Source organism: Xenopus tropicalis, chromosome 9 (assembly GCF_000004195.4).
Source record: "Xenopus tropicalis strain Nigerian chromosome 9, UCB_Xtro_10.0, whole genome shotgun sequence".
NCBI lineage: Eukaryota > Metazoa > Chordata > Amphibia > Anura > Pipidae > Xenopus > Xenopus tropicalis.
Window position 1 is genome coordinate 20,298,884 of NC_030685.2, and position 16,399 is coordinate 20,315,282.

Below are 16,399 nucleotides of genomic sequence, written 5' to 3' on the forward strand. Positions count from 1 at the left end.
ACCATGGGGAAGTTATTGGCACCAGGGGAATTCTGCCAACACACTTCGGTTCAGTGCCTTTCTATGAGTACCCATTTTAGAAATAGACATATGATAAATGCCTTATTCCTAAGGTTTATGGTCCCCCTAAATTGATTTTGCAATGGGGCCCAGTAACTTCTATTTACAGCACTGCATATTGTTATTTTCTCTGTAATGTTACCAACCAGCTTGCCACCTGTCCTGAAAACAAAATACCAACAATCCCATCTCTGATTTGTTTTCTATAAAATAGGCAGTGCCTTTTTACCATGCAGGCTGTTCAGATACTGGCCAAGTGGCAAAACTAGCTACAAAGCATGAAACAAAGGTCAAAATATTTGTATATTATGTGAGATGACTGTCCTTGGTACAATGTAACTTTATGTTCAATACCCCATACAGATTCTTCTGTTCCATACCCACAGTGTTTTCATATTGTCCTCTGAACAATTCCTGCCTGTCCTGGTTTGACCCTCAATAGTCTCAGACACTTTGTAGATTAATCTCTAAGGGGGAGAAAAGAAAGAGACTGCATTCCCCAAGGGATATATAGTAGCTAAATGAGTGAGAGATAGCAGTACAGTATCAGTGTTCTGCTGATCAACTCCATTCTCTGTCCTGCAATATATAGTGTTCTGTGATTTCCCTGGGACCGCTACTTTTTAATTACGCTTTTTAATTGGGCATGTTGGCACATCAGCTGTGTTATCCATGACAAACATGTTGGCATGCTGTTTGCCCCTGCAGAAGTTTAGGGGCATTATCATTTTAAAAAATGTAGACTGTGTATAAGCCCTGCTTCAAAATTGGTGCAGTTAATAAATAGTAAAGTCTTTTATGGTAATGTATGATACATGGCACTGTTTGCAGTGAGCCCCCAGTCTATGGGTTGCCAAAATTAATAAGTAGCACAGGCAACAGCCTAAATGCAAAAAGACCATCAATAATTAAGGCAGTAGTGGTAAAATAACAATCAAAAAATGTCCTAATAAATGATTTTTATTGTTATTTTACCACTACTGCCTTAATTATTGATGGTCTTTTGCATTTAGGCTGTTCTGCTTAGGGTTATAATTTATATATTATTATAATAATATATATTTATGCTGCTTCTTTAATGGACCCTGAGAGCAAAGTCTAATTTTCTTCATTATGCCAAAATGATTCCCAATAAGTCGTTTATTAATTAAAGCTAGTTGGCCAATCATTTACACTGATGTTATAACAAACGAGGTATTTTTCATAGTCTGACTGTGCTTGTACAGCCCGGTAGGTGTCGCTGTTCCTACTCAATCACCTAGCGCAGTGACAGGGCTACATTTGTACCACACTGTATTGGCAGTCATCCATAGCCGATCTTGGAGCAATAGAGAGAGGAGCGGGGCAGGGACAGGGAGTGGCAGTGGATGGCCGATGGCATCGCTGGATGCTGTCTCAGGGGCAGGGAGGGACCCGAGGGAGAGCAGAGTGAGAGGAAGAGACAGCTGAGCAGTGAGTGTTTATGGTGTAGCAGGTAACTGGCTCCGGGACTCAGGAACTCTCGCATTCACTGCAGCTCAGCGACTGACTGACTGCGTCACAAACTACTTATTCGTCATGAATCGATTCAAAACATCGAAATTCAAGAACTGCATCCCCAAGATTCCCAAGAAGGAGGTGAGTGCTGGAGACATGCCTTGCTTTGTGCAGAACTACAACTCCCAGCATCCTCCTGACAGTAGCTGGAGGCTCCCTGGGGATCCATGCCTGCACATGGCTGGGGCTCAGTGTGTACATGAACTTGACATAGTTCTAATAATATATGTTTGTGCTGAGTAGCTTGGGATGGAGAGGGGTGTGCATGTGTAGGGGGCATAAGCTCTTTTGGGCAGGGCTCGCTTGTATCGGTTATTGATTGCTTTATATGTTACTCTGTATTATTATTATTAACACTTATTTATAAAGTGCCAACATATTCCGCAGCGCTGTACAATATGTGGGTTACATACATTGGACATACAGAGTAACATATAAAGCAATCAATAACCGATACAAGAGGTGAAGAGAGCCCTGCCCAAAAGAGCTTACAATCTATAAGGAGAAAGGGTGTGTGTGTCCAATGTATGAAACCCACTTATTGTACAGCGCTGCGGAATATGTTGGCGCTTTATAACTTAATGTTAATTATAATAATAATTATAATTATGTCACAAGCCCAGGTTGGTAAGGATGGCAGGACTCCCCTGTACCACTTCATTGGCAGGCCCCCCCTGTAAAACACTGGGGCAATTGGCATCTAAAGGATTGCAGTCCCCCCCCCTTTCCTCCCAAACCCAGGCATCTGCTCCACAGAAACATGCATTCTCTAGGGCTGCATTAAATGTCACTCCGCATTCTTTGGTTTATGTGCCGTGCTGAAGGCGGAAGTGCCAGCGCTTTCAGGTGGCCCCACAGTACCTGTGAGTGAAGAGCAGCAGATGGGCTAGCAGGGGTTAATTACGTGGCCGACTCTGCCGGGGTTATTTCAGGCCATTGGAGAGAAGGTGTTTGCAGTAGGTACCCAGCATCAAAGGGACCCCTCGGGGGAAAGAAAGTTGAAATCAAAGTACAGGTATGGGATCCGTTAACTCGAAACCCATTATCCAGAAAGCTCTGAATTACGGAAAGGCCATCTCCCATAGACTCCATTATAATCAAATAATTGGATTTTTTAAAAATGATTCCCTTTTTCTCTGTAATAATACAGCAGTACCTAATACTTGGTCCCAGCTAAGATATAATTAATCTTTATAGGAGGCAAAACAAGCCTGTTGGGTTTATTTAATGTTTAAATTATTTTTAGCAGACTTAAGGTATAGCGATCCAATTTATGGAAAGACCCCCATCTGGAAAACCCCTGGTCCCAAGCATTCTCCATAACAGGTCTCGTACCTGTACAAGGTATATATTTATATTTGTTGCGACAAGGGGGGCTGCTGGGAGTTGTAGTTTCTTCTCTCAGACCTGCCCTCTCCCAGACGTCTGATCAGATCAAGCAAATCGTATTTTCCCTGTACAAGCATTAAAAAGGGTCCCTATGAGAGACGCGCTCCCTGAAAGCTCCCTTGTTCTGTTCAGGCCCAAGCAGGCATTTAACCCCCTCAGTGCCAGACACGTGCTGTCAGTTTGCTTTGCACTGACACCGATCAACAGGCACTCGAGCAGCCGACGGAGCATCAAGTTTCCGCTGTTTTGTTTGCTCGAAGATTTCACAAGATTTGCATTTCCTCTTCTCTTTCCTATTCTAGTACCTAGGTCTCCTGCCTCATTAGGCAAGCTCTGAGGGGGACCTTTTGATTGGCTCAGGACAATTTAAAGGGGAACTTCATCCAAAAGGAGTTTTTTTGCCTAAAAAAAATGTGATTCTAAGTGACTTGCCAATATACGTTCATTGCACATTTTTAGATTCAGAGTTCTCTGTAAATGTAATTGCTATTGAAAGCAGCATCTGGCTGTTTAACTTCTGTGCACTCCTTGTTCTGGGCAGAAGTCTGATTAACAGACACAACAAGAACTGACTTCTGCTACATTGTTTCAAGAGTCAGAACCATAAAACAGAAATGGATAAACAGCAATTACATTTATTGACTCAGCAAACTCTTCCCGGTTTTTCTTGTCAGCCCATATGACAGGAAGCCCTTGAGTTTGCCGTACAGCTGAAAGCAAGGAGCATTGTTTTGGTTGGTGATTTTCGCCAGAATTCTAGGAACAGCAAGTTAAGTGGCCCGACATGGCAGCCACTAACCCTACTGCTCTGCTGTGCATTTTCAGTTCACCTACAGGGGTTTAGTGCTGTTATGTGGCATCTGTTTGGTGCAAGGGCCTTATGATTAAACAATGGGTTCACTTGTCCTTTAATACATTCATTACTGGCTGCCTGACAGCTGTTTTAAATTACAAACCCCAGCATACACCCACGTGGGAAGGATGGGGGGGGGGGGGGGTTAAAGTAAGAAAAGAAGCAAAGCTTGGTCTAGTAACCTGCAGCAACCAATCAGCAGGTAACATTTACTGCTCAAACAAGCATCTGACTGGTTGGAAATGGTTACTAGACCTTGCAAGCTTTGCAACGTTTATTACATTATCCTTAAAGCTGTAGCCCCCCTAGTCACCTAGTAATACACTAACTAGTTACACTATCACAGGAAGCCTGTTGTACAGTGTTAATAAGCCTTTACTTGTGAGGTTCACTTGAAACTGTGGTGAGGCCAGATGGCAGCTCCTACACCCAAGTGTTCATATCCCCATGGGTGGAGAAGAGACACCTTGGTGCTGCCTGGCATTTGGTCGGGGCCTGTGTACCTTATAGCATGGATACAGGTATATTGTAACAGTCCAAAGACAGTATAGAAGCATTCCCCCTACATCTCTCTCTTCAAGCTGCCTTTAGACTGCCCCCACTCTCACTTTAACCTGTCCTGCCCTTTAGTTTGGGAACCTTTCCTTCAATCAGACATTTGCTTTTATTGCTCTTACTGCATTGTTCTTTGAAAAGCTGATTACTGATTGGTTACTCTGGGGTCATTTCACCTCAGGCATCAATATTTTCCTGTATAAAGGAACGGTCTTGAAAGTAAAGGGTAAGCAGCACATAAATAGTAGGCATTGTAAAGCATTGGTAGCATATCACACTGGGCAGTTTGTCCATGGCAGTGCTGTGATTATCGCTGAGTGCGCTGTGGAGGTAAGTTTGCCCAAATGATACAGTTGCTGTCTGTTTTTTTATTTACTATTCACAGTGAGGCGTACTTAGCCCATTGGGTTTATCTACAAATGATATCTCTTCTATTACTGTGGTTTCAGGACTGGATTAATGACATCGGATCAGCATCATCTTCGTCCACTGGGAACAACATTAAGTGTGGGCAACGCGTTATTGCTTTTAATACAGACAGCGCAGGTAGGTTACACCAAACCATCACTTACAGATTATACGCAACACAGCAGGTTGCACCAAATCCTCTTGGAGTGGCCACTTTACTATCATTCCCAGGTTGGATGGCAGTGATTGGTGACCAGCAACATGTGCACTGGGCAAGGACCATAGATTGTCCTTTCATGTGCCAGCTTCTGCTGTGATCATTGGCATCAAGCTGGTAATGGAAGTGACAAGGGCAAATACTGTATAGCTTCTGCCAACATCACTGCACAATGCTGCAGCTCGGGAGTAGCAGTGGTGGTGATGGGGGTTAGAGGAGGCAGGGGGCACTGTGTGCTGGAGGTAAAGATTAAAAATCAGTGGGGGGTTTGTTTCCCTTTAAACCTAGGAGGAGTGTGACTCCTTTCTCAAGGATGATTTTATTGGCCACTTTAGACTGGCGGTGTGGGGTTTCCAGCTTTATAACTGTAATAAAATGGATATGATGTGAAAGCTCCACCCCTGAGTCTGCCCAAACATAGAGATGACCTAGTTTTTCCCTTTTTGTTTCTCCCTCAGGGGTGCTGGGTATTACTCCATTGGAGGTCAGAAGCGGAGAGAAGAGGACGGTCTCCAGAATAAGCTGTCACACAGGTATGCTCTCTAAGTACATATGACTGATGTTCTGGCCTGGGCCTCCTTGGGCCCACTAGAGAATCCTACATCCTACACTAGAGAATCCTACATCCTACACTAGAGAATCCTACATCCTACACTAGAGAATCCTACATCCTACACTAGAGAATCCTACATCCAGGGCTCATTCTCTTACCAATTAGATGGGGACAGTGCCAAAATGATATAGAGGTTAGATAGGCTTATAGTGGAATGAAGAAAGGGTTGATGGGAATTTTCCAAGCCTGGGGCCTGTTAGGAGATCCTCTGGTAGTATGGCAGGTTAGAGTGGCCCTTCTAGGCTTTTTCCTTGCACTCTTTCACTCCCAACTCTGCTTTCTCCCTCCCTCGTTTCTCACTCGCATCCCACACAGTTTGCCGTGGGAGTTTGGAGACCACGTGATGACTGATTCCTATTTAGAAACCTCTTTTTTCCCCTCTGCTGTAGCTTGAAAGTATTTCTGCATCTCTATTATATATAATGGTGCAGGAGAAAAGAACACTGAGCAAGCGCTGGCCAAAATTGGGCTGATCTGATCACGTAGGCCGTCTACACAAAACGGTCTATGACTCTACGCATTCCACTGGATAATGGAATTTTCCGCCTGGCCAATCAGCATGTGAATGAACCCTAATAGTTAATTATACAGATGAACTTTTTGGGCTGCTTCACAGAATAGCAATTGTTGTCTGCTGTTGCCTAATATAGACAGTGGCATACTAAGAGATTGCTCTTGGTGGGGTAACTGTAAGGTAGCTCTCATTGGTTGGGTAACTGTAAGGTAGCTCTCATTGGTGGGGTCACTGTAAGGTAGCTCTCATTGGTGGGGCCACTGTAAGGTAGCTCTCATTGGTGGGGTCACTGTAAGGTAGCTCTCATTGGTGGAGCCACTGTAAGGTAGCTCTCATTGGTGGGGTCACTGTAAGGTAGCTCTCATTGGTGGGGCCACTGTAAGGTAGCTCTCATTGGTGGGGCCACTGTAAGGTAGCTCTCATTGGTGAGGTCACTGTAAGGTAGCTCTCATTGGTGGGGTCACTGTAAGGTAGCTCTCATTGGTGGGGTCACTGTAAGGTAGCTCTCATTGGTGGGGTCACTGTAAGGTAGCTCTCATTGGTGGGGCCACTGTAAGGTAGCTCTCATTGGTGGGGCCACTGTAAGGTAGCTCTCATTGGTGGGGTCACTGTAAGGTAGCTCTCATTGGTGGGGTCACTGTAAGGTAGCTCTCATTGGTGGGGTCACTGTAAGGTAGCTCTCATTGGTGGGGTCACTGTAAGGTAGTCCTTGTCCAGACAGAAATTAAGAATGGAACTTTGGGGGGAAAAAAGCAGCAAATAGAAGAAGATGGCCAGAGATGTGGGGGGTGTGGAAAGGTGGGGGGATGTTCAGTGGTTTAAAGGTGCAAAGGGCTTTTAATGGGAAGAATGTGACAGCGCAAGTATCAGAGTACATGGCCACATTCAGGGGCTTCTCCACTGGCAGAGACGGTTCCTGAAGGCACAGGAACAGGATTGTTTATATAAGGAGCGCAAATTGTATTTCTCTTGTTTGTACTGCAGATTTAGTCACAGACTTCGCATTTTCACCCTTTGCTGATGATCTCCTGGTCACTGGATCGTCTGACCAAACAGTGAGTGGCCTAGAAACTTTCCATCTCCTTTACACCTCTGCCTTTTAACAGCGCCACCTGCTGGTCACTTCTCCTACTGTACATCTCCCTTATACTTCTGCCATTTAACTTGTAATAACAGGGCCACCTGCTGGTCACTTCTCTTACTATACATCTCCCTTATACTTCTGCCATTTAACTAACAGTGCCACCTGCTGGTCACTTCTCTTACTATACATCTCCCTTATACTTCTGCCATTTAACTAACAGTGCCACCTGCTGGTCACTTCTCTTACTGTACATCTCCCTTATACTTCTGCCATTTAACCAACAGTGCCACCTGCTGGTCACTTCTCTTACTGTACATCTCCCTTATACTTCTGCCATTTAACTAACAGCGCCACCTGCTGGTCACTTCTCCTACTGTACATCTCCCTTATACTTCTGCCATTTAACTTGTAATAACAGGGCCACTTGCTGGTCACTTCTCTTACTATACATCTCCCTTAGACTTCTGCCATTTAACTAACAGCACCACCTGCTGGTCACTTCTCTTATACTTCTACCTTTTAACTAACAGCGCCACCTGCTGGTCACTTCTCCTACTGTACATCTCCCTTATACGTCTGCCTTTTAACTAACAGTGCCACCTGCTGGTCACTTCTCTTACTGTACTCCCTTATACTTCTGCCATTAACTTGTAATAACAGCGCCACCTGCTGGTCACTTCTTCTGCTGTTGGAAAACTGACCAGCAGGTGGTGCCGTTGTCATGAAATTCATTATAGTGCTTTGAAACCAAAAATACAGACTCATTCATATTAATTACAAGTCAGAGCACCCTGATGAATTTAACATAGTTTTTACATTTAAGTTTACATTTTAAAAGGGTGGGTGCACTGGCTGCATGATATGCTCTTAATAAAAAAAATATAATTAGAACACAGTTTTGGTTGAAAAGATCTTTTCTGTGAATGAAATACTGTACAGATCCCCATGATGTGCTGTAGAGCTAGTGTATGAACTCACAGATACAGCAGCTATAAGACAATAAAATATCTTCTTGTAAGCTCCAATCCAATAGACCCCCATACTCCAGCCGTATGCCATGCCTGTTTATACCATAGTTATAGCAGTATGTACGTATACTTGTATCAGGGGGGTCCACCTTTTTTAAAACAGAGGTACAGCAGTTGCGTTTTGCGGATCAAGCAGCCCTGTGTTTATCCTGTGGTCTGTATGGTTAAGCTGTCATATATATTGCAGATAAAGCTGTGGCGAGTGTCAGAGACAGGAGATGCGGGGTCCCTGTCTGGCACACTGGCAGGAGTTGAAGGGCAGGTACGTTCCCTGCAGTTCCACCCATCAGCAGATTCCTTGCTTGTGACCGCTGCTGCAAAGACAGTGCAACTATGGGACTTATCCAGAGAGAGCAAACTGACAGGTGAGAGTTAATGCATGCACAGGGGAGTCTCGTGCCCTCATTGGCCTGAGCCCTCTCACTAGCATTCATCTGTAGGGCAAACTGCATTTCTTATTACTTTTATGGATATAAATGACTTTTAATGCCTAGAAACAGGATTGCAAATCACTGACAAAACCTGGTCTCCATGGTAACAAGGCAAAAGGAAAGAGCTTTTTTAATTAAACAAACAAGCAAAGGATTATTTCCTTTTACGCCTGCAGAGGAGAGGCCCCTACATGACAAGTACCATTTATTTGTGTTAATGTTTAAAACAGATTCCTAAAGGCCTAGTCAAAAGATGTTTCATACAGGAGCAGGAAGGTTTCTATGTTACATGGAGAGGATCAGAATTGTTCATTTGTTCCTCACGTTCTTTTCATTATGTTGTAGCTCTAGAAGCACATGGGGATCAGGTACAAAGCGTTTGCTGGAGCCAAGATGGTGTCCTGTTAGGGACATCCTGCAAGGTAAGAAAGACTAGTGACTTCCCCTCTAGATTCCTACAAGGACCCAGGAGGGTCATGTTACACCAAATCCTAAATAAATAATAAAAATTTCATTGTCAAAGTTGCTGTGTACAGCCTTTTGGCCGACATGTAAAAATTCAATTACTCCCAATGCCCAACAGGCTGGGGTAAAAGAGCAGTGCCACCAAAAGTAGTAAAAGTAGCCCAAGTAAAAGTGCGCTGTGCCATGGGCTTAATTCCTGCAGTCACAGTGATCTTAATGGTAGGAACCAACAGAGCAGTTCAGTCACCAGCAACAATAGGTGTCGCTGGTGGCAGGGTATTTTCTGGCATTTAGTAGTTGTGAAGAAGTAGCTGCTACTAAGTAGCTCCATGTGTGTTCACCCTAAGGCTCCCAGGGGTACAAAGCCTAGGGCACAAAAATGGTTGGGCACCATAGTGTCCAGCCCCCTGGCCAAAGCATCAAGGTTGTTCTGTCTGTCAGCAGGACCCCCCACTTCTGCTGATAACAGTTACTACACTTGATCTTAGCCAAAATGCCAAGAAGTGACACAAATCGTTAGACTTTTAGTATGTTTATACAGTACCTTCAGTAAAAGCGTGGGCTGTCCTTTCCAGAAGATGGCGCTGTTTACGCAAAGTACCCTGTTAGCAAAAAGAGCTGTGTTGGTGTTGTAGTTCAGCTGCATAGTAACAGGTTGGCTATCACTAGTCTTAGAGCACAGCTCTAGATGTTATGCAATTCAGCTCACAGCCATATTTGAAGTTAGTGAAATAATTGGCATTCGTTTCTGCTTTATGTCCACTAGAGGGCACTCTTGTTCTACTTTTTTTAATTACGTTCTAGTCATCATTAGGACTCCAGGTAATTAAAAAAGAAAATTATATCATCCCTTTATTTGGGTAAATTCTGAATTCCCAAATAAAACAAGATTAATAAAACATGATGACTTTACATCTGAAAAAAAACATTTTTAAATGTTGGCGGACACTGGAGGTATTTTCTAGTACTGTGTGGGGATATAAGGCAACCACACCACCATATTACTTATGCTGACACCCAACACAGAATTTCAAGGGAGAAAGAGAGAGCGTTTGCAGTGGAAGCCTTCCTATCACTGATTGCAATAGGACGAGCAGCAGGTAGCCCCTTTATTTGGCGCCAACACATAGGACTCACGTTTCCTTTTGTACCTGGACCTGCTGTGCTTTATTGAGTGGGAGGAACTAATGTAGCCCATGCACCTCCTCCTAAGTGCATATTGAGTAACTAATGTTTAAGGGTTTATCTGCCCATTAATATCTTGATACACTTATACCCCATTGTGTCTGTGGGTTAAATTCTGTCCATATTTTCTGTTGGCAGGATAAAAGGCTGAGAATCTTTGACGCACGCAGCGGTACAGGAGCCATACAGGTAGGGATAAATCTACAGTACGGAGCCCAGCTCTGCCGCATACAGTAACATACACACACAGAAGCACAATTTAGGCCCTCGTGCCGAATTATAACTGGATAAAGTAGATTTCATTGTTTCCTACTGGGCACGCCAATTGGGCTATTAATGGTATTATAATGCCCCCTTCATGGCATTTTCTCCAGCACTGTTTCCTGATGGATGGCAGCGGCAGACAAAGTACCATATGTGCCATAGCCCATAGAACTGGACATGCTGCACACAGAAATGACAAAGGGTCCGTGCTTATGCCGTGTGTTCCCTGCAATGTTGTTAACCATGTATGTGACCCCCCCAGCACCGTAATCAGAAGCAGTACTTCATGTGTGCCCACCTTACCCACCTTACCATTAGTTCATTTGATTCATGGAAGTCAGGATTTAGTGAAACACAGGTTAAACTGGTATCAGTGTGCCATATTTTTATTTATTTATTGCTTATTTTTCTATTCAGGCTCTCCTATTCATTTTTCAGTCTCTCATTCAGACAACTGCTAGCTAGGATAAGAATAGCAAGCACTAATTGCTAGGATAAGAACCCTAGCAACCAGATAGCTGCTACATTTCCAAACTGAAGAGCTAGACAAAAAGCTAAATAATTAAAAAAACAAAACAAAAAACACACACACATAATAAAAAAAAAGACAAAAGAGTATTAGTAAAATTATATTCTGTATACCCAGCTTTAAAATAACAATAGATAATACCCCCCAGTAGTCAACAGCAAGCAGGTATAAATGAACAGCTGTAAACTGTCTTTCTGGCTCGTAAGCGTCATATGTTGCTCCCGGTGTCCCCAAAGCAGGTGCTTGTTTTTGCCAGTCCACATAGAAGCTACTGAATAATAAATCACAGCCCTTATTTGATACCCCCATGAAGCTTTTTTATGCTTGTGTTGCTCCCTAAAAGGTGGTCATAAATATCGAGATTTGCTCTTTTGTTGAGGTTGCCAAACAAGCAGATCTTCTTCTGATATCGGGGCAACTTGATCATTTGGCCCTAGGCGGGCATAAGTGCCATCGGACCGAGAGCCGCATCAATGAGCTGATGTTGGTCCCTGATCCAAGGGAAAATCAAACCTGCCCGATGGAGATCTAGGCAATTTTAGGCCAGACTTTGGTCGGGTAGGCCTGTCAGGGGTGCCCATACACAGGTAGATAAGCTGCCGAATCCGTCTGAAAGACACAAATTCACTGCTGAAATCTGCTCGTGTATGGGCACCGTAACTCTTTTTACATGTGACCGTGACTCAGGTAAAAAAGATTGGGGATCCCTGATATAGAATATTGATGTGCTGTGCCCACTTGTAACCACTAGGTGGAGTCAATTCTCAAGTATTTTATGCCTATTACCTTCCCTGTATTGTTTATTTTCAAACATGGAAGACCTGTTAGGGGCCACCTTGATTAAAATCTGAAGATCAGCAGTTGCCATGCATATTTTAGTCTTCTTACCATGTATTTATATAAAGTTTATAATTAAATTGCCAATCTCAGATACGTATCTGTAGTCTAAGTTTGATATATGCACCCTGGCCTAGGGATGTAGCTTTAGGGGGGCAGCCCCTAGGTCCCTATATGGTAAATGAAAAACACCATAACTGCTGCTGCTAGGACTTGTGAATGCATAAACTCACCCTAGAGGACACCAAAACCTTAATTCACTCCCAATTAGTTAGGCACCTCCAGTGACAATTAGAGAAGAGGAGAAGGGGCCCGGTGTCCAATGTAAAAATTTAGAATTACCAGGAGTTGGCTCAGTTTACCAGGACTGCCTTTACTCAATCTAATTCAGCAAAGTCGAGCCTGCGACCCTCCATCTACAATGCTGTTTACAACTCCCATAATCCTCCAAAGCCTGGGAGCTATAATTCAGCAGCAGCTTAAAGGGCCCCCATTGGTTGTATATTAGTATCATTGTATTGTATTTTAGGGGAACAGTTATTTAGAATAGGTTACTATATATTTAACATAATAAAAGTGAACTTCCCCTTTATGATTGTTCTTTAGTTTCCAAATGATTATGTATTTTGCAACCTGTGTACTTAAGATGTACTAGAAATGCACCAAAACGGAAGCGGCTCCTGGATTCAGCGCTTCCCTAGTGCATATAAATGCCGAGGGGAATAATATATTCTAACTATAAATGTCCTAAAGGATTTAATGGTCTTTCAGCTTTCAGATATGGGAATGGGCTGCGTAGGTGGGCTGCATGCTTCCAATATGATCCCCTGCACAGTGTTATCATCTCCAACTTGCTCTGGTGTACCTCTGCCTCCCACCACTCATTACAGCATTTGCCCTTTATCTCTCAAATATGACACCTGCCCACGCCGGCCTGTTTGTTGCTTTGGCGTTTTTTGGACAATTTTGGCAGGACCTCAGCAAGTCCGTGTGTCAGTTGGCACAGCTTGTGCTGCCACATATTGCAGGATAAGACTCGGCCAGCCTCCTCCCTGAGTGTGTGTGTGTGGGTGCGCTGGCCGCAGAAACCATTTCCAGATGTTACTGGGCGGCCCAGCATCCTTCAGCATTCAGGGCGGACGGCAGAGCGAGAGGGAGGAGAGACATTCTTTCCTTCAGCATCATGAAATTCCTGCTCTCCCCTCATTCCCCCCCCCCCACTACTCTGTCCAAATAAATTAAATTTCCTTCTTTCTTCATGAAGTGGTCTGCAGGTCTGGAGCACGAATGGGAGGGGAGGGTAAGGTCCTTGTAGTGGCATAACAGGGGTTAACGCAGAGAGAACTGCTAGCCCATGGCAGGCAGAGGTTAAAGAGGGCAAATTGCTATTTTCTTGGAATAACCTCACAATTATAACATAAGTATTTAATTGCTGGCCTTCCTCTGCGCTCAGGGAGTGATGGTCTGCAGGCATCTGCCATCAAATTCCTCAGTAGAACACTTGGATGGAGCTTGCTCCTGCAAAGCATTCTGGGTGGGATTCTGAAGGCTGCGGTGTATGTGGATTACTGGTATACGCCCGCATTGACCCAATATAGGACCTCTGTCTCTCTCTGTCTCGCTCTTTCTCAGCCTAGCGGGGAGCAGAGTTCTGTAGGTCACTTACTGGGGTAATACTTATCAAAGGGAGTAAAATATGTTGCCCAAATATATATATATATATATATATTTATGTAGTACAGAGGCTGAGGGAGGAGGGATATAGTACAGCTATGTGGTACAGAGGCTGAGGGATATGGGATATAGTACAGCTATGTAGTACAGAAGCTGAGGGAGGAGGGATATAGTACAGCTATGTAGTACAGAGGCTGAGGGAGGAGGGATGTAGTACAGCTATGTAGTACAGAGGCTGAGGGAGGAGGGATATAGTACAGTTATGTAGTACAGAGGCTGAGGGAGGAGGGTTATAGTACAGCTATGTAGTACAGAGGCTGAGGGAGGAGGGATATAGTACAGCTATGTAGTACAGAGGCCGAGGGAGGAGGGATATAGTACAGCTATGTAGTACAGAGGCCGAGGGAGGAGGGATATAGTACAGCTATGTAGTACAGAGGCTGAGGGAGGAGGGATATAGTACAGCTATGTAGTACAGAAGCTGAGGGAGGAGGGATATAGTACAGCTATGTAGTACAGCTATGTAGTACAGAGGCTGAGGGAGGAGGGATGTAGTACTGCTATGTAGTACAGAGGCTGAGGGAGGAGGGATGTAGTACAGCTATGTAGTACAGAGGCCGAGGGAGGAGGGATATAGTACAGCTATGTAGTACAGAGGCTGAGGGAGGAGGGATATAGTACAGCTATGTAGTACAGAGGCCGAGGGAGGAGGGATATAGTACAGCTATGTAGTACAGAGGCTGAGGGAGGAGGGATATAGTACAGTTATGTAGTACAGAGGCTGAGGGAGGAGGGATGTAGTACAGCTATGTAGTACAGAGGCTGAGGGAGGAGGGATGTAGTACAGCTATGTAGTACAGAGGCTGAGGGAGGAGGGATATAGTACAGTTATGTAGTACAGAGGCTGAGGGAGGAGGGATATAGTACAGCTATGTAGTACAGAGGCTGAGTGAGGAGGGATATAGTACAGTTATGTAGTACAGAGGCTGAGGGAGGAGGGTTATAGTATAGCTATGTAGTACAGAGGCTGAGGGAGGAAGGAAATAGTACAGCTATGTAGTACAGAGGCTGAGGGAGGAGGGATATAGTACAGCTATGTGGTACAGAGGTTGAGGGAGGAGGGATATAGTACAGCTATGTAGTACAGAGGCTGAGGGAGGAGGGATATAGTACAGTTATGTAGTACAGAGGCTGAGGGAGGAGGGATATAGTACAGTTATGTAGTACAGAGGCTGAGGGTGGAGGGATATAGTACAGCTATGTAGTACAGAGGCTGAGGGAGGAGGGATATAGTACAGCTATGTAGTACAGAGGCTGAGGGATGAGGGATATAGTACAGCTATGTAGTACAGAGGCTGAGGGAGGAGGGATATAGTACAGCTATGTAGTACAGAGGCTGAGGGTGGAGGGATATAGTACAGCTATGTAGTACAGAGGCTGAGGGTGGAGGGATATAGTACAGCTATGTAGTACAGAGGCTGAGGGAGGAGGGATATAGTACAGCTATGTAGTACAGAGGCTGAGGGATGAGGGATATAGTACAGCTATGTAGTACAGAGGCTGAGGGAGGAGGGATATAGTACAGCTATGTAGTACAGAGGCTGAGGGAGGAGGGATATAGTACAGCTATGTAGTACAGAGGCTGAGGGAGGAGGGATATAGTACAGCTATGTAGTACAGAGGCTGAGGGAGGAGGGATATAGTACAGCTATGTAGTACAGAGGCCGAGGGAGGAGGGATATAGTACAGCTATGTAGTACAGAGGCTGAGGGAGGAGGGATATAGTACAGTTATGTAGTACAGAGGCTGAGGGAGGAGGGATGTAGTACAGCTATGTAGTACAGAGGCTGAGGGAGGAGGGATGTAGTACAGCTATGTAGTACAGAGGCTGAGGGAGGAGGGATATAGTACAGTTATGTAGTACAGAGGCTGAGGGAGGAGGGATATAGTACAGCTATGTAGTACAGAGGCTGAGTGAGGAGGGATATAGTACAGTTATGTAGTACAGAGGCTGAGGGAGGAGGGTTATAGTATAGCTATGTAGTACAGAGGCTGAGGGAGGAAGGAAATAGTACAGCTATGTAGTACAGAGGCTGAGGGAGGAGGGATATAGTACAGCTATGTGGTACAGAGGTTGAGGGAGGAGGGATATAGTACAGCTATGTAGTACAGAGGCTGAGGGAGGAGGGATATAGTACAGCTATGTAGTACAGAGGCTGAGGGAGGAGGGATATAGTACAGTTATGTAGTACAGAGGCTGAGGGAGGAGGGATATAGTACAGTTATGTAGTACAGAGGCTGAGGGTGGAGGGATATAGTACAGCTATGTAGTACAGAGGCTGAGGGAGGAGGGATATAGTACAGCTATGTAGTACAGAGGCTGAGGGATGAGGGATATAGTACAGCTATGTAGTACAGAGGCTGAGGGAGGAGGGATATAGTACAGCTATGTAGTACAGAGGCTGAGGGTGGAGGGATATAGTACAGCTATGTAGTACAGAGGCTGAGGGTGGAGGGATATAGTACAGCTATGTAGTACAGAGGCTGAGGGAGGAGGGATATAGTACAGCTATGTAGTACAGCTATGTAGTACAGAGGCTGAGGGATGAGGGATATAGTACAGCTATGTAGTACAGAGGCTGAGGGAGGAGGGATATAGTACAGCTATGTAGTACAGAGGCTGAGGGAGGAGGGATATAGTACAGCTATGTAGTACAGAGGCTGAGGGAGGAGGGATATAGTACAGTTATGTAGTAC

The 16,399-nt window shown here is 44.6% G+C and overlaps 1 protein-coding gene and 1 pseudogene across 1 annotated transcript in view; one reads left to right on the top strand and one right to left on the bottom strand.

Annotated features, from left to right (window-relative positions):
• The first annotated feature begins 1,329 nt into the window (after positions 1-1,329).
• The window catches only part of coro7 (coronin 7), a 79,410-nt gene continuing 64,340 nt past the window's right edge, over positions 1,330-16,399 (top strand). Inside the window, exons 1-7 of the mRNA XM_002932462.4 lie at positions 1,330-1,677; positions 4,843-4,939; positions 5,477-5,551; positions 7,130-7,200; positions 8,445-8,622; positions 9,034-9,110; positions 10,477-10,527. Coding sequence (XP_002932508.2) covers positions 1,618-1,677; positions 4,843-4,939; positions 5,477-5,551; positions 7,130-7,200; positions 8,445-8,622; positions 9,034-9,110; positions 10,477-10,527 — 609 coding nt within the window. The 5' untranslated portion in view covers positions 1,330-1,617. The remainder of the gene's footprint in view (positions 1,678-4,842; positions 4,940-5,476; positions 5,552-7,129; positions 7,201-8,444; positions 8,623-9,033; positions 9,111-10,476; positions 10,528-16,399) is intronic.
• LOC116407881 lies at positions 9,486-9,661 on the bottom strand (annotated as a pseudogene).